Here is an 18,329-nt window from a genome sequence, read left to right on the forward strand (position 1 = left end):
ACTTCCTCTTCCGACAACATATTAACCTGCTCATGGGTAAGTTCCTTGCCTATCATTTCTTTACACTTCCCAGAAGACACAAGGATGTTGAGTTGTTCCTTGAGGTTACTTTCATCTAACTGTGTGGGGACTTCATCTAAGAGCTGCTCAATCTCCATATACATTAGGAATCAAAGACTTTAAAGATCGCAGATCTTTATGGAATACGGAAACCTCAAAGAGAAGATCATTTTGGAACGTTGGTGCGTTTTTAAATGCCGCATGTATTCATGCAACTGTTCCTTGCTTATCTCACCGCCGTAGTCGCTTAAGATGGTTTCCAGGTCAGACTTGCTCGGCGTATAAAATACGACAAGTGAACCTATGTTTTCCCTGAAGGGCTTAGAGACACTGGTAAGCTGCTGGGAAAGCAACCAAACGCTGATATTGTCATGCCTACCGCTGAAGGCGAGCTTCACTAATTCGGAGGTGCGCCTTTTAACGTCGTCCCCGCAGGCGATGTCATCCAATATGAGGAGTGTCTGCGTATCCTTAGGGAATTGTTTGTGCCAGAACTTAAGGTGGCTGGATAACTCGTTGGGGTCTAAGACATCTACAAAGAAGTCGTCATCTTTCACTCCTATGCCCGTCCAGGTGCGGTTATTCACGTAGGTGGGGCATAATAGCACTATGTAGTCGAATCGGTATCTAAAGGGTCCTAATAGCTGCTCTACCACGAACTGGGTCTTTCCGCAGCCGGTGGGTCCTACTATCAGAGCGTTACAAGGCATGTGATCTGGGTTCATTTATATTTAAACTTATTCGCTAAAATATATGGAGCCAGTGGAAGCAGTGCAAAGAATTGTCGCCGACGCAAAAGATAAAAGAGACACCATAGAAATGCAAAGGGAGGAGATAGACCGGTTAAAAGAGCGCGTGCAGGAGTTGTACGATGAAATGTGCGGCCTGAAGCGCGCGGAAAGATTCGGCGCGCTGTTAACGATGGCCGGCTGGGCAAAAGAGTCCGTGCAGGACTTCATACGGTATCCCTTATAAGGGCTATTAAATCCTTATTATATATGGAGTGCACGCGGTGTAACAAGGAGTTTAGCTGTAAGCAAATGTTAAAATACCACCTGGAAAAGAAGGTATGCGTTAAGAAGGCACGCGAAAGGCGTTACAAGGAGTGTAATCATCTGTTTAGCAGCGCGCAGATGTTGGATTACCACGTCGATAACCGTGTTTGTTTAAAGAACATCTGTGAGCGCTGCGAGGAGGACAAAGATGAAGAGTGGCATTGTTTTCGGTGCCTCGGCAATTACGATTTAGAAGGCGTAGCATGTTTAAAACATGGTGACGTCGCAGCTAGGTGTTGTCCGCGCGAGACTAAGCGGCTGTTAACGCAACGTAAAAAGGAAATCGATCAGCGCTTTGCAATGTTCGACCGCGCGGAAGGAGTGCGGTGGGAGAACATGGATTATTGGGAGGCGGATTGCAAGCATTGCGGCTGTCCAAGGAAAGGCGACGATCATATTTGGCAGTGCTTGTATCCACGGTCTGATCCCCGCAGTTTTAAGGAGCACGTAAAGACATTCCAAGATTGGAGTGGCAATAACTTAAAAGATAAGATCGCCCGTAAGGGTTAGTAAGGAAGTTAGGTCAGGGTTTGCGCAAAGAGTTTCAAATCCTGATCTTATTTTTATTTATTATTATTAAGGTTAAATAATAATAAATAAGAATAAGGACCCCTTTTAAAGGAGGTTGCAGAATAATAATAAATAAGAATAAGGACCCCTTTAAAACGGTTCCGGGGATCCAAGATATATGCTAGCCGCTTTGGAGGATTCCTAATCACCCTTTCAATATATGGACTGTATCACGTGCGAACCCCCCACCGACTGCATAACCTCCTTACCACCCATTCCACGACCGCGTAAAAAATACGACTGCCTTCATTGCGGCAGTGCCTACTTGGAAGGCGACTTTACCGGCCACTGGTGCTCAGCGGACCCTAAAGCGCAACGCACCCTACCTTTAGACGCCGTGTCTAACCACAAAGAGGGGATGGAGTGACTCTTCTTTCAATGTCAAACTCCCACCGCCCGTTCTGCTTACCATGCGAGCGCAAATGGGTGAATTCCTCGCCCTGTATGACGTACCTGACCCTATCAGGCGCCCACAGGGAATACTCCATGTCGTTGTGCTTGAGGACCAGCCGCAGGCGGTTGATATCCTCGAAAACGACATAATTTTTTATTTCATACGCAATACCTTCCATTAGATCTCGCCAATGTATTTGCCTCACCATTATACCTATGGAATATCTTTAAATGCGTTTTCAGAGTTTGCGCGCTTTTAAAGCGCTTACAGCACCACCTACATGGTAAACGCATTCCTTGTGCATACTCCGCGATGGCTCTGCAGATGTCGTCGTAGTCGTTACTGATCAACACTTTATAACCGTTATCTTCGTACTGCTGTAAGAGCAGTCGCTGATCCTCAGATAATACCCCATTGCCTTTAGGGGCCTTCAGCTCTACGCAGAATCCACGGTATCGCACGTGCGCATTCAAGATGAGCAGGTCGGGTTGACCACGTTGGTAGCCCTTCTGCCAGCACTTTATACGTTTGCCGTCCGAGTCCTGCAGTTCGCCTAGACCAGGGGTCACGAGCATTTGGGGGTAAAACCTGCGGATGTAGTCCACTACCTTTTTATGCAGGTCGAATTCATTTTCGATCTTAAATACCAACTTGTTTGGACCGTCAAACCGCTTTTCTATTGCATATCGACCGTCCTTACGCAGCGCGGGTAGGACTTCCTCGAAGACCCAATCCTGAAATGCTTCTGCCTTTGGCAGCTTTGAGTTAAATATCAGCTGATACAACCCAGGTTCGGAAATAAACACGGAATGTGGGTGTATAGTACAAGTGTCGCGATTCACGACCCTTCCTAACTCAGACAGCCTTTTCTTGTACTTATCCGAAACGTGAGTAATTAGAGCATCTCTAGCATTGGAATATTCCAACGCAGCTGCCACCTCCTTTCCCCTGAAGTACAGTTCGTTGCCTTGCACTATGCATTGCAGTTTGGTTTCGTTGTTTTGAAATACGCGAAGCATATTATACGTAAGGAATATTTTAATAGGCGACGCTCTTTAGCTGATTCATTTCCACGCTTAACTGCGCGTCAGACACCACGAATACGTAGCAGTTTATTTTGTCGCCGTCGCTCGCACTGGCGTTCTTGGTGCGCTTGATCTCCAATGTTATGCCATCCTGCGTATTTACTAGACGTAAACCCTGACCATGTAGGTCTTCGTCGTTCGTTGTGCGCATGTCGATCCACAGCGCGTACTTATCATTAAAGAATTCCTCGGGACTTACCTGGTCGCCAAACTTACGCTTTGCCTCCCTGTAGACGTCTGCGGGTTCTATTCCCTGGGAGTAAACCTTGTTTGGAACGCCGTTAACGCTTACCCCCACGTTAGTAATGTTGGGGTTGTGAAAGGCCTCGGAGTCGCGCTTACCGGCTTCGTAGGGTTTGGCAAACACCAGCATCAACCCCGTAAGACTTCTTCGGGGGAGGTTAATGCTTTGGTTGATAACCTCGTCCGTCTTATCCAGGAAGCTGAACGTCTTATACATTACTACGTGGTCGTATAAGAATGCCTTCCCGGAGCTGTATTCCATGCCAGCGCTACGGGCCAGCTCTTCGCTGTACACCGTTTCGTACTGCAGCTCTAAGTTGGTAATAGAGTATGGGGTTGTTGTGGTAAGTGCAGTGGTCAGCCCACCAATGATGTTATTAGCATCTGCTAAAGTTACTTCAAACTGTAACTCGGATAACTGTCTTGGGTAATACACACCGTGATTCGTAATCACTTCAAAGTCCAGTGGTATGACATACTTGCTACCATAGGCGGTCTTTATTCGCTTTGCGTCTGCCACTGCGGTTTCTCCGCTGCCGTCAGTAGGTTGTGTTTTCGTAGGTGTGCGGACCTTACGTAGAATGACACTACCAATTCCTTGTTCTATCCTTTGCGCGCGGTCAAATGCTGTCAACCATAAGTCTTTGTACGTGGTATACAGATCGTACCTATTTAAGTCCAGCAAGGATTCCCCGGCGAACTTTACGCGCATTTTAGAAACAATGTTGCGGCCCACGTTGTTAACGATAATCCTTTCATCCGTGGGGTTAGACTGCACCGCTAGGTCAAACCTTAGCGCCAAGGTGCCGGGTACTAGGACTAGGTTATCCGTTAGACGGGGCACGCCTACGTACAGGGTTTCCCCTGGCTTTGCGCTGGAAGGTGTGAATGTGACCCGGTGAAAGGTGCGTTCTGCCTTTAGTCCGCCAACCTGCTTAGGTAATACGTTGGGGTTTAACTTTGAGCTTATCATATATAATGGAAGTAGAAGGAACAGATCCCGAATTGGATCCCCTTACCGAAGAAGGCCAGGCTGATATTAACGACAACGAATATGAAGAACTAATAAAGGTCGCAGATACTAATTCTTCAATGCTCGACATTAAATTCGTAACCATGTTTGGTAAAGAATGGAGAAGCTTTAAGAAAGCCTTTGCTCGTAAGTGGGGGGAAAAGAACCCTGGCAAGTCTCCCCCTGAGTACATAGAGCTTCAAAACATGGGCGAGCCGGAAGCAGCCGCACGGGAAACCGTAGAGTGGGCAATGCAGGAGCTAACACAGCGTTATTCCCGCTTCGACGTTGACGACGTAAGGCTCACAGAACGCGGAAACAAAGTCCTCATAAGCGTTCAAGACCTGAGATTTCCTGACAAAGACCGCTGGACGAAACCACAACCCCTCTTTGATGAGAATGGTGACGTTAGGGGTGACGTCTCAAGATTAAAAGGCTTCCAGCGTGCCACTAGAAGCCTGTTAGACCGGCTGGAAACCCTGAATGAAAAGGTCGCGCTAGAAAGACGCGTCGAGGGACTACAAGAAACGTTGGAAGAAAGGGAAGCAGATTATATGAAGCAAAACCGACTACTTCTCGATGCTCAAAAAAGAGAACTTAACGACAAGGATCAACGCATATTAGAACTTAGAGAGCAAAGAGACATTGCCTTTCGTGAAAAAGACAGCGCCCAAAGGGCCTTCCAGCTTGCCCTGCAAGACCTGGATATGAGCAAGGAGGAAGCTAAGAACTTACGAACCACCATAGCTGGTTCTTTGGAGGAACGGCGGCAGTTGATTGCTGAAATTAATACTAAGGAAGAGCAAATCCGGCAAAGAAGTCAGGCTATCGAAGACCTGGAAAGAAGCATATCCGAAAAGCAGGAAATAATTAATGACCAGGCGCGCCCCGAAGAAGAAAGGGAGGCAGCCCAAAGGGAAGTAGAAACCCTTCAGGAGAGAGTTGCGGAATTACAGGCACAAAAGGAAAACCTGGAAAAGGAGCTGGGGCTTACCACCAAGGAAAAGGTAAAAAGAGCCCTTTTGAAGTATGGCGTTCCACTGGCATTTGCGGTCGCTATTTCGAGCGTAGTAGGAGTTATCCTATCCGCGCTTAAGGCTACGGGCGCGGGCGTAAAGAAATTAGGTAATGGGCTGACGGACTTGGGAAAAAAGATGGCAGCCGGTCTTCCTGGGCTGCTTGGTTCGGTTGTTTCCTTGGCACTTAGGGCCGGCGGTGAACTGTTGAAGTTCGTGGGCAACAACATTTGGATCTTGGTCGTCGCTATTGGAGTGGTACTCCTGAAGAAGATGAAGGGTTAATCTTATCCTTGTGTATTACTGGTGGCTTATCGTCGTCAGACCTTCGAGGCGTCCTCGACTGGGGATAAGTAAAGATAGTATTCGCGCCGCCTTGATAATGCGGAACTAGCGGCAGCACGCTCATGGTGCTAATGGGCTTATGATTCCAAGTGGCATCCGTCGAAGGGTTAACAGTCGGGGCGGCATTTATTCGTATGCGACCGGCATTGCTGCAGCTGGCATCGCTGGGGCGAACCTGCAGCTTCGCATATTGACAATTAGCTATCATGTGAAAGGTTACCGGCGTTATGTCTTCCGCTTGCGGAGGAACGGGCTCCGACGAAAAATGAGTTGGATGCCTGGTATTACTTTTTACCCTGTATGGCGGTAATGGGTGGTTATTCTCATCAACGATTCTAAAACCGGCATTACATGACCACCCCGCACTAATGCTAATAGTGCACATGATTAATCCCAGGCCTCCAACCTCCACCCACAACCCCGTGTCATGCCATTCGTCGTTTACGTAGTCCTTCTCCCCAAAATAATGGAGAAACCAATCTTCCTTCGCGTGTGGGTTGTCCATATATTTAAAGGCTCACCACCGTAAGAGTGCTAATGGTAGCGTGGTTATAAGGTCGATCTCTTTGGTCATACACGCTATTTACCCTTACTACGCCCGTGTCATCTACTCTCATTTGCAGCTTTATCTTCCCATGGCAATCAGCAACCACGTGGAAAGTCCAAACCGAGATGTTTTCGGCGCTGCCGGGGTTGGGCTCTACGGAGAAATGCGTAGGCTCCCTGTTGTTTGTCTTATTTCTCATAGGCTGCAGTATGCCATTGTCATCCAGGAACCTGAAGCCCACGTTGGCGTGACTGCTCGTGCCAATGCAAATACTACAAAGGATTAACTTCTTCCCTGAGTAGTTCAAATTCACGGACATGCCCGCGACATCAACCCAAGAGCTCTGGTCGTATCTTTTCTCGCCTGTGTAAGTCGTATAGACACAATCTACTCCAGCTACGTAGGGGTTGTTCATCGCCATATATAATAGCTCAGACCAATGCTTGCAGCTGCTAAGCCGGCTTTTAATAAGTTATGGTCATATTCCTCAGGTATCGTAGGCAGGACCTTCTTTTGAGGCTTCTTCTTTGGTTCGGGTTTTTCTGCGTGTTCCTTTTTTGGTTTCTCTACGAAGTGAGGAATGCCCTTGGTAGTATCAGAGTTTACGTCATTCACCCCAAACTTCATATCCTTAGTAGCTCGTTGAAGTTTGTTGTTGTATCCTACTACAGAACCAGTATTTATAGATAAATTACTAGGCATTAACCAACAACCCGGGGCTACTGCATAGTCCAACCTTGCCTTAGACTCTTGCACGGCCAATTGGTAGCGCTGTACGCTTTTACTAATGTCACCCTCCAAAATAGAGCTTTCGAATAATACTAAAGCTTCGGCTCTTGTTTCTTCCGCGGCACCCATATTCCCAGTTATGGTCGATCGGGTGTTTACCTGCGCTCCTAGGGTCGAATACACGTAAGCTTCTATTCTGCGGTTCAAACGGGCAAGGCCGGCTTTGGTTAGTCCTTTACCTTCTGGGGGTATGAAATTAAAGTATTGCTTCGTTTGCTCGTCGTTGGTAATCTTAATAATCAGCGGGTTAGCTCCACCATACTTACCACCCTCGTCTTTGAACAAAGGTCCATCGCGGACTTGCTTGGTATCCTTAACTGGACCCTCCAACCACCACCACTCATTCTTCAAATGATAATGGGTTTCTGGGTGGGAAGCCATGGTCCATTGTAAATTCAACGCGTGGACTTCCTTATCACTTAGCACATGCCCGCCAATCCCCCAATAAGCCCAAATGTGCCCCAAACCATTGTTAGCACCCGCGGTACACCTGAAATCCTTCCCTACAACACCAAACTCCTTACAAAGTCGGTCGTAAGCAGGAACGTTGTATTTATTATCTCTTGGATAAAACGTGGCATCTCCCGGCAGCGCAATAACACCCATTTCATGTAGTATTCTTCCTAACCGTGAAGTGAAAGTGAAACATAAATATCGACTCCTTCATCAGTTTGGCGCTTACCCCACAACCGCTGGTGGCGCACCAAACCGCAAAGTTTAGTTGCTGCGGCCAATAACGCATGTTAGGACCGCTTAACCATTCATGAGATTCTTTTGCAGTGGTATGAACAATGGGCACATTTTTGAAGATATCTCGCACCTTTAACGGAAAGGAATGGTTGTTAGAAACCCGCATGTTCAACGTCAGGTTCAAACTTGGGTGTTTATTAAATGGAACCGCGGGTATCGGATAGGCGCTAATACCAAGCAATAATTCCCTTGACCAACCGGGGTTAGGTTCGACATGTACGGGCTTACGTTCGACATGTACGGGCTTATGTTCGATATAACCAGGCGGTAAGATCTTAGGATGCTTCAGCTGATCGTCTATCTGATCGACCAGCGTAGGTTTCAAATCCTCATTGCTGTACATTCTTTCGCCGTTGAAGTAAATCCCATCGGGTCTTCTTTCGAACTTACTAGGGTCTGCATGCGGAAACATCTTCCTAAAGGCCCTCCAATTCCAGTAATCCCGGTTGTCATGATGTGGCTGCTCCTCGATATCATTCCCAAAAGCGTCGTACATTAGTATATATAATGGATGTTATACCATCAGCACCTCAGTTGTACCCAGATGTTCCCTATACTACACCTAACGAATTAAACGCAGAGAATTTCAGACTTAACAAAGCAAATTTAATCCTGGCTTACTTGGAAGGGCAGACAAAACACTACGAAAAAGTTAGGAAGAAATACGTTAGAGCCCGGAGTACGCTACATAAGATTTCGATAACTTCAGGATCCATATCTGTTGTGTTAACGGGCTCCGGCGTTGCTACTTCGCTTACTGGACCGGGAATAATTGTTGGAGTTCCTTTGGCCGGCGTTGGGGCAGCCTGTGGTATTATTTCGGCTGTTGCTACGGGCATTATGAAACAGTTGTCAAGCAAAATATCCAAGCATGACACGACAATAGTACCCTGGTCCCAGAGCTTTCTCGTTTTTTTTTTTCTCTGTAAAAAGCGGCAACAACGAGCTGCGAAGCAGCGAGCCGCGAGAAACCTCTGGTCACGACCGTTGAGAATCTCACTTTCATGCCATCATAGCTGTCAAATCCATCACTTCTAGTCGACCAATCACAAAAGGATGATCGTGTTACAAATTGTCATTAGGGTGTGGAGGCTTAATGCTATATACCAACACTATTTTTTTCAAGTAGGGGTGGGAGAGGAGACTTTGTATATTTACGAGCTGTCAAAATAGTGTACTACACGTGCGACTCTTCTTACTTCGACTCAATAGTTATGGGATTATGCAGAAAGATTATAATACACCGGTAAAGGTATTTATACAGCGTCCAAACAACTTCTGTAGAGCTTGCAGAGAAAGTTTAAAAATCAGTGGGCGCTCGCAAATTAATATTTTTGGAGCAAATAATCGAGAATTTCTTCGCCGTTTTGAGACAGTCGCTGGCGCGAAAGTGGTGGACATCGATGGTATATCGCAAGTTTTGTGCCAAAAATGCTACAGGACTGTTTTGAAATACCACAAGATTTTAGAACAAGAAAATGATATACTAACATTTAGGGAAAACTACAAGGAAACAATAAACCGCTTGGATTTAGTTCGCAAGAAGAGATGTGCTAAGGATTCCCCCACTACAACAGCTGATCCTCATTCACAGAAATTTAACGACTGCCATGTCCGGAAAAAGGCCTGCGCTAACAGCCAGTTAAGAAGCAAAAGAAAACTACTTTCAGATCATCGAGACTCTTTTGCGGATAACCCTTTCCAAGGTTTGGACAGTGAAGTTTTGTTGGACCCGAGAGACCGGAAAGCTAAAGGCAATGCTCGCACGGAGGTGAGATATTTTAATATCTTAGATTGTTCTTTAATATTTTTTTCTATGGTTACGTTTTACCTCTCTCTAAGATTTATTTAAAGAATATATTTTCGAAAGAAAGAATAGGGAAATTAGCGATAAATTCCTATTCGCGATAAGTTTTTTGTCGATTGTTGTCTCGATCGTTTCCACAATCATAACAAAAGGAGGCTCAATTTAAAGTATTGACATATCATCTTTTGAATTCATTAACTAGGTCCACATTGATTACCCATCCGGCAGAGTAAAAAACGTTATTAAAGAAGAGTTAGATGCCACCATTATAAGACAGGTTGCTCACCAAGAATACCGTGGAGTAGCAAATTCTCTTTGGAAACACTCATCCCTAAAAGATGAAATATTACAGAAGCTATACTGTGATATCGATAAAGAATGCAACTCCTTATGCAGCGACAAACAACCATCCATTTTGAAAAAAACGAAGGCAGAAGATTTGTCGCATTTTCTGAAAGAAAATGCGAAGAAGAATTAGCAACAAGAGCACCTACATTGTATGGATGCATGTGCAGTTCCAGTTTAAGCCTTAGAAAAAAGAGGAAAACAAAAGGAGATGGAAATGGTGATGAGATGAGTGGCAGTGCAGCACCTATCGTCTTTGCAGCTTCTATTCTTTTGAAGCAGAGATGTCCCCAGATGTCTGCTCTTGCTTTCAGGTTTTCATTGGGTGTCTTATGGCATGGTGGAGCTAAAAAACAGGTACATTTAAAGTTTGGCACACAGTCAAATATATTTTTCCTTTACATGTGTAATGTCTATATTCCAGTTGTGCTTGTAATGTAACAGATACTATGTAACAGAGTGCTATTAATTAACGGAGTTCAAGAAAAAGGATGCAATCCAAAACGTTGGGAATGTGGAGTGGGGAGGGAATGATAAAGGATATATACCTTAACTTCACGTTGCTCATAGGATTACTTAGGTTAAATTCATTTTTTTAATCTTAGGGTTTTGTTCGTGCAAACCGTTGGGGGATATCTGTAAGCCATAACAGCACCTTAAAGAAACTAGATGAAATGGGAAAGAATTTTGATTCTGAGGTAAAGACCTGGAAACGTGAGCTAGAGGACCATCACCTGATAAATGAGATGCTTGACCATGTCGATGAGTATTTAACTACACAAGAAGTTCAAAAGCAAGAGCAAATTCCAGAGGGGTTTCAGACAATAAATATTAGTAGTCTGGATCTATCATTCCCTACAGCTGATTCATCGATAGGATGTTGTAATGAGAACAGCCAATCAACAAACAGTGATCTAGCAAATATGGAAGACTTCCTTGATGATTACAAGCAATACAGCCAAAGTGAGAGCATTAAAGCACTATCTAATGCTGGGAATTGCCCTGTCTCTGACCATCTGATAACAAGTGGATTTTCTGAAGGTGATCTAAAGACATTCAATGACTTTGTCTTTGATCATGAAACTGTGGATGAATTAAACAAATTGGACAAAATAGATGTCGGCATTCTCAAATCTCATCAGAATTCCAATGAGCCTCCAAAATACCAAATTATAGGTGACAATTTAGATATGTATGTTAAGGTGAAACATATGTCTAGTGATAAACAGAACAGAAGCATACATTGGTTTGCCATGAATGCCATTCAAGATCGGGTGTCTTCCAAGTGCCCTGACAATGCCACACAGATTAAACCTATTTTAGAGGTTGAAAATTCAGAGTTCCTTCCCTCACCTGAAGACAACAATAAACTACTACAAGATTTCATCCCATTGGCTGCAAGAGTACTAGTTGATAAAGTCCCTGACTTCAAGTGCTTCAGTGGAACTATCATCAAACACATTCCACATCAGTTTTCACAGGAGATGAAGAAGAAGTCAGTCCAGGTTAGTAAATAGCTATAAAGTACAAATTATTTCATATGAAAAATACATTTACAGTGGGGATACAGAGGCTGCAAACCAAACCAACCAAAGCATATACATTTCCATACACATGACACAGGAAAAATCACTAAATTCCAATACATTTAGTTGGGGTTTTAATTGATAGAACAGAATAACAATGGTTAGGATCTTGTTGCTTGATTTTATCAACAAAATCACATTGTTGGTAATAAAATAGAGCACTCCCAATATCTTGACAATTCAGATTGGTAAATTATTGGTTTAATTAGGTAATTTCAAGATACCAAGTATTTTCCAAGATTGAAATTCCTGTGTTATATGACATGATTAATACATACTTAACAATAATTGATGCATTTCAGGTTCCTCTTGGAATCTTATTCAAGAATGAAAATCTGAATGATGAGATGATTGAAATCTTGGAACATATACAATCGAAATATGTACCTACCATGGTAACAACAACAGAAAGTGGAGAACAAGTGACTGAAGCCATTGAAAGTATATTCTTTGGAGGAGATCAACTTACAGAAGAGAGAGGAAGAAATGCTAAGGATGCTAGAGGGGATGGAGACACAAATTACGACAGACTTGAAGGTGTTGAAACTAAACACGAAGATTGGCATGGGATTCGTTTAATATACCAGGTATGTTTTTTATCCATTACTTCTAAAATACTAAGTAAAATTAAATGCATAATTTAACTAAAAATATTCACGCTAAGACTTGACATCACAGTCATTAGCACATGGCAAGTATAAACTTTGACTTTCTAGAAAAATTGTTCAAACTATATAACTTTTTGCTCATTGAACAGCAGAAAATTAGGCAATACACTTGCGTCAATCAAATAAATTGGTCGGTACCTTTATATTCTCTGATTGGTGGAGGCAGCGTATTGCCCTATTTCCCCTTTGCTACTGTTGTTTTGATGGGCGCGTGAAAGTTAAAGGAGTGGTAATGGTATTGTTAACATTCCCCCGTCTCCATTTTGTAAATCCAATCTTATTTTTCTTTAGGGCTTAAACAATAGTCTGTTTTAGTATCACAGTAATTAGAATTACAATAATTGTTATTATATTTTCAGATTTTGTATGACATCCTTTACAAGCAATCATCAGCAAGTGATCAAGGAACAATGTGCTCTAACATGAATGTGACCAACAATGTTAATGCAAAGACAAATAATGTGGAAGATAACTTTAATTACTGTAAAGACTTTGTTCACAATGAAACAAATGCTTACATAGTTGCAGCAACAATGTCTCACTTTGGCATGAAGTCAATACATGACGAAGCTGTTCCACATTCTGTAAGAACAGCATCTACGAAAGACAAACAACTTTGGTTCTACAATCATGTAAAAACCATACTTGAGAAATATGTGATGAAGAAACAATCAGAAGAATACAGCAAAATTGTTGATCATGTAAACACTTTAAACCAGCCAAAACAAAGAACAGTGTTCCCATGCAGTAAGTGCGGGAAGACATATGTTTATAAGAAAGCAAGAGATAGTCATTTGAAACTCAAACATGGAGTGGACATTGCTGAGACAATAGCTGAATCTCCTAAGCAAGTAGAAGTCAAAGAAGATTATGTATACAACTATGCTTGTGTGCGTTTAAGTCTTGGAATGCTAATTTTTAATTTCAATGATGCAGTAAAAGAAGGAGATGGTGCAAGAATAGTGAGATGTTGGAAGTACATGTTGCTGTTGTATAAAGGTCATGGCCACACAAAGTATGCTTTGGCAGCATTACAACTGATTGCAAATACTAAATCTCTGCTATCTTCAGAAAAGGCACACAGTCTTATATGGAATAGGACTGTGAACAACAAAGGTGGAGCTGGTAACAATATTTCTATGGATCTGAGGATGGAACATATTGTACATCTCCAGAAAGAAATGCTGAGTAATCTTGGTGCCAACCTCAACCAAACTCCTGCCTTACGCTGCAGCAGAGCAGTTAAGCCTGTTGAGGATTTGCTGTCTTCTATAGATGCAGAGCTAACTGTTAGAAGACCATCTGGGAAGCACACTGTGACACGCTCTCAATCAGACTTTCAAACAATTGTGAATGAGTTGCACACAAGAGCAGAGGTCTTTGTTGATAAAGCTGAAGAAGGAAGACAACATGCAGCCTTTCCGCACTTTAAAAGAAGTATACTCTCAACTTTGGAATATGACAAGCTGAATTCATGGTTTAATCAGCACAAGAAAAAATGGGCCAAACAAGGATTCTAAACTCCAGCTTTAATGCAGGAAAAATGAAAATAGCAGTCTTGCTTGTTATTTTTTTGAGGAATTATTCGAAAATTTTCAGGGGAGTCTGGTTTCACTTTTTTGCATATTTTTCATGACTCAATATTTATGCAATCTCAACCCCCCACCCCCCCTTCCCAAAGAAAAAGGACTAAAGAGAATCCAGACATACAAGATAGCAGTTTACTTTCAATTGATAAATTTTTGGTTGAATAAATTTGATATGTGAACTTTAACTTTTACTTTGTGCAGCAAAGTGTCAAAGAAAACTTTATAAAGCTAGGTTTTAGTTAAATATGTCAAATGACATTTGTGTTAAGTTCAAAATACTGCAAAGTACCTTTAATTTTCTTGGTAAACATTTGCAAAATTCTTTTTTTCACTTAGGGCATAAAATAATGGCTAGTATGTCGCCTTGTTTCTTTACTGCTCAAGATAATTCGCAAGGCAAAGATCTGACCAGACAAATTCCACTGCTGAGTATTGTCTGATGTCTAGCCATTATTTTAAGCAAGCAGCTTTTTGATATTTGTGGGGGAAATATCAGAAAAGATATACCAACATGAAAAGAAAGGAATGCATAACCAATAGTTAATAATATTGATGTATGGTCCCTCCACCTTTAGATCGAATGTCAAAGGTCTCTAAAGGTGGAGGAACTATACATCAATATTATTACCGGTAGTTACTAGTACATGTTCAAAATATAAAAACAAATGTGAAAAATCCAATAAACAGTCAAACATGCTGTTGTGTCAAAAACAATATTATGTGATCAGGGCTCATTGCACATCATTTATTCCATTTTTTGGTGGAACAGGTACCAGTCTCAGTACATACATACTTTTAAATGCTTACATGTGTTTATTATCGCTCACCAGTTGCTAGACAGTTCTTCATCATCTGTACAATCAGCCTCACTTTCACTGTATTCTTCAAGTAACTCTTCACAGATGTAAAGTTCCACATCAGAACAGGTAAAGTCAACCTCTGATGAAGAACACTGGCTAATATCAATTTCCTGTTCATTGATGTCTTCAAACACATCATTCACCATACATAATATGTCCATGGCATGTTGGTTCTTGAACACAGGAAGATTTTCAAGTATGTAGGCTTTATTGAAAATAAATTTTGCATGTTTTAGAACTTTCTTCACCAATATATCGGTGAATAAAGCAGTGCCATCTATGCCTAAGAAGTCAATGAGACCCAAAGAAAGTTCCAAGACATTGTCTTTTAGGAGTTCTCGCAACAGCTCTTCTTGTTGTGCTGTAATGTTCCTGGTCTTCTGTGGTGCTTTGGATTTACAATCTGGAAGTGACACTTCAGGCAAAGGGATACTACACAATTCCTCTAAACATAAACATGTTTTGTGACAGTTGATACAGCATTCATGGCTTTGGTAGTTGGGGAACTCTTCAACCCCAAAATCAGCCAGTAAAAGTTTCCTCAAACATCCTGATGTGGATTTGCACATGTCTTTAACTGACTGATCACAGTTTTTCAGATGATGCCCAGTGTACATAATTAAAGCAACAGCAGGCTTACCATCTCTACCTCCACGACCAATCTGCTGAACGAGTTCCTCCATTTCCCTTGGTGGGCCATAATGAATTATTCTCCTTATGTTGGGAAAGTTGACTCCCATCCCAAGGGCATTAGTAGCAAACACCAGTCTACATGTGCCATTCTCATCATGGAAGGACTCTAATGTTCTTATCTGGTTCTTTGCCAGTGTAGAATGGTGAAACATGGAAATAATCAAATGTTGTGGCAAAGCTTCACAATCATGAGCGTAAGCATCCTTTCCAAGTTCCTGTTTAAAATGCATGAACAAGCGGCCACAGTCCTTTATCGATTTGCAGTAAACAATAGTTTTGTCCAGTGTTACATTTTTCTCATGAATCTCCTTTAGAAGCAATTCGAAAGAATTTCCAATGTTTGAATTCACCTTAGCAATGTTGAGGTAGATATTCTCTCTATTTGGACTAAGAAAAATTTCAATGCAATTTTTTCGAATACAGAGGGATTCTTTTATGTCCTTCCTTGTCTTTGTGTTTGCTGTGGCTGTCAGCGCAAGGACGGGGACCAGTGGCTTCTGGCTGAGCAGAGATCTAAGTTCCCCAAGTCTTGAGAAACACTCACGGAAAGCAGCAACATACTCCTTTTTACTCGATTTCTGTTTTTGGCTGCTGAATCCCCTGGAAAAAATATAACCAATGATTGAGCATAAATGCAGACATTTACAATTTGTGCAACAAGTGACCGATCTAAAAACACTTCAGTTTGAGCTGATTTCTTGTTGGGATCTAAAGCTTTTTTCAATTTTTATAATTCACAAATGTTTCGGAACTGTGGTTACAACGTCATGTAGGAATATTTTAGCTCTATCTTTTACAAGGTTTACGCCAAGAAACCTTTTATCGAATCATTGCTTCTTCTTTGTGACTGTTACTCTATGATCAGAACTATCCTCCCCTGTGTTCTCAAGATTAAATATACGAAAGCCGTAATTTTAGGTCCCTAAGTACTAATGTCACAGTTACATGTAATCGATTGTCAAAGTTTATCATCACGAAGATGGGTCATATCAGTTGAGCTTACCATTTTGGCACCACGTTCGCTTCATCGGTGACAACAGCGAACACATTTCTTTGATAGACCTCACTTTCAAGCATTTTCCTCCATTTTTCATTTTGGAGGACAGACTCGGGGCTTGCGAAGAGATAAGAATATTGACCACGCAGTATTTTCGATTCATCAATATCTCCTGTTAAACTGCTTGCTGTCATGCCTCGGGAATTCAACTCGGATATGAGACTCCACCAGCGAATTTAGCGGACAAATCACCAAGACGATGGCGTTCCTTGGGTAAGGAAACCCTCTGAGATAAAGTTCCTTACAGAAGTCGAACAGTAGTTGGAATATGATTGACTTGCCATGGCCGGTTGGCAAAACGGCGAAGACATCTTCTCGGTTTAACAGACCAAACAAAGCGTTGCTTTGCTCAGCCGATAGCTGTTCTATTTCGGGAAAACGACTTTCGAGAATTGACTTCAAGATACTCTCGAATAGTTCTCTGGATATCAAAACCGTCATTGAAACTATGAACCAGCAATATTTATGAACTATAGACTTTAGATAAGATTGTAAGATTTATTTTAAAGATCAAACTTCAGGCTGACAAGACGCTATAATGACGATATAGTCCGATGGCACGAAAAGTCTGACCCCTCTCCCCAAACAAAAATATTGACGTGACAAAATCATTTCAGCCCCTACCCCCATAGATATCTAATCCAGCCAATCATATTTCTCGTACACTGATTAAAATAGCCATCCAATCAGAATTCGACGATCATAAGTTGATGGCATGAAAGTGAGATTCTCAACGGTCGTGACCAGAGGTTTCTCGCGGCTCGCTGCTTCGCAGCTCGTTGTTGCCGCTTTTTACAGAGAAAAAAAAAAACGAGAAAGCTCTGGGACCAGGGTACGACAATAGCTCTGTCAAGGGCTAAAGTAAATACGATCACTGACCTTGTCTCAAAGGCTTTGCGTGACCGTAAAATAGATGATGTAGAATTCTCGCTTATCTTAGCCGAAGAGGAAAAGTACGAGAAATTAAAGACGGACATAAGGAATAAAAAAACAGTCGTAAAAGATCTTTCCGAGGAATCTCGCAAAAAGATCTACCAGGAGGCAAAAGAAGAGCTTCAAAGAAAGCTTGCTCAGTAAACATCTGCTTTGAAAAAAGCAAGACAGGATTTCATTTGCATATCGAACGACAGTCTAGAAAATATGCGTAATTAAGTAGTTTCACAATTTTTATTTCGTCAAGTCCATTTTTATTTCCAAGATCTTGGATCATCATTACATACCTGCCGTATTATTTCCAAATTCACGACAAAAAACCTGAGAGGCAACTCACAACACATAAGTTGATTATACTCTAATACAAGGCTGTGAAATCTTATGAGAAAATGTGCATGACTATAAGACAAATCAGCCTCGAGCAGATATTCCTTGAACTGCCTCAAACTCGTCATTCCCTTCAGATATGATAAAAATTCTCCTTGAAGAGAAGAATAATATAGGCCCCTTTTTCGTGAATCTCCAACAGCTTTACCAAGTATCTTTATGCTTTCGAGGCACTCATTGGGGCTCCCCTTCTTTAGGTCGTTCTCGATTCCATCATAGCTCGTAAAACGCCTCTGGTCTTTCGCCTCATGCAACTTTTTCCTCACGTCTTTCAGGCGATCCTTGATCTTGGGCCGAGGAAAGATCCCAGCAAGTTCTGGATATTTTTCTCTCAATTGTGAACCAGCATCATTGATGGCACCTTGTGACTCCGGATAATTTTGAGAGATAAAACGAAATACCCATTCTAGGTCATGACTTAGCTGCTCCAACCTCTGCTTATTCATATGTGATCAATAATGTCGTATTACGCGTAATATAAGTTATTTGCATGACCTTATTTGGCGAATTATTACGCGTAATATTTAAGCAATAGAAA

At 42.2% G+C, this 18,329-nt stretch overlaps 3 protein-coding genes across 5 annotated transcripts in view; 1 reads left to right on the forward strand and 2 right to left on the reverse strand.

The window, feature by feature from the left end:
- The window catches only part of LOC116296853 (uncharacterized), a 40,295-nt gene that overhangs the window by 9,154 nt on the left and 12,812 nt on the right, over positions 1-18,329 (reverse strand). The window lies entirely within an intron of this gene.
- Positions 4,386-13,992, forward strand: LOC148912152 (uncharacterized). The gene is made up of 6 exons (XM_089028325.1): positions 4,386-4,566; positions 9,243-9,637; positions 10,070-10,375; positions 10,624-11,523; positions 11,907-12,191; positions 12,632-13,992. The coding sequence occupies exons 1-6, from the start codon at positions 4,386-4,388 to the stop codon at positions 13,790-13,792; spliced, it is 3,228 nt and encodes a 1,075-aa protein (XP_088884451.1). The 3' UTR covers positions 13,793-13,992.
- Positions 13,980-18,263, reverse strand: LOC148912153 (uncharacterized). Its single transcript, XM_089028466.1, has 2 exons — positions 16,418-18,263; positions 13,980-16,014 (listed from the first exon to the last, which is right to left on the reverse strand). The coding sequence occupies exons 1-2, from the start codon at positions 16,603-16,605 to the stop codon at positions 14,685-14,687; spliced, it is 1,518 nt and encodes a 505-aa protein (XP_088884592.1). The 5' UTR covers positions 16,606-18,263; the 3' UTR covers positions 13,980-14,684.

This window comes from Actinia tenebrosa, unplaced genomic scaffold, assembly GCF_029948245.1.
Source record: "Actinia tenebrosa isolate PJP-AT-01 unplaced genomic scaffold, QUT_ActTen_1.0 PGA_scaffold12__29_contigs__length_12842862, whole genome shotgun sequence".
NCBI lineage: Eukaryota > Metazoa > Cnidaria > Anthozoa > Actiniaria > Actiniidae > Actinia > Actinia tenebrosa.

Excerpts from the sequence above, each read along its gene's own strand:
- LOC148912152 (XM_089028325.1), top strand. The coding sequence starts at position 4,386 with ATGGAAGTAGAAGGAACAGATCCCGAATTGGATCCCCTTACCGAAGAA. Across the intron at positions 10,376-10,623 it reads ATGGTGGAGCTAAAAAACAG|GGTTTTGTTCGTGCAAACCG; the intron begins GTACATTTAAAG and ends TTTTAATCTTAG. Across the intron at positions 11,524-11,906 it reads TGAAGAAGAAGTCAGTCCAG|GTTCCTCTTGGAATCTTATT; the intron begins GTTAGTAAATAG and ends GATGCATTTCAG.
- LOC148912153 (XM_089028466.1), bottom strand. The coding sequence starts at position 16,605 with ATGACAGCAAGCAGTTTAACAGGAGATATTGATGAATCGAAAATACTG. Across the intron at positions 16,015-16,417 it reads GCGAACGTGGTGCCAAAATG|GGGATTCAGCAGCCAAAAAC; the intron begins GTAAGCTCAACT and ends TATTTTTTCCAG.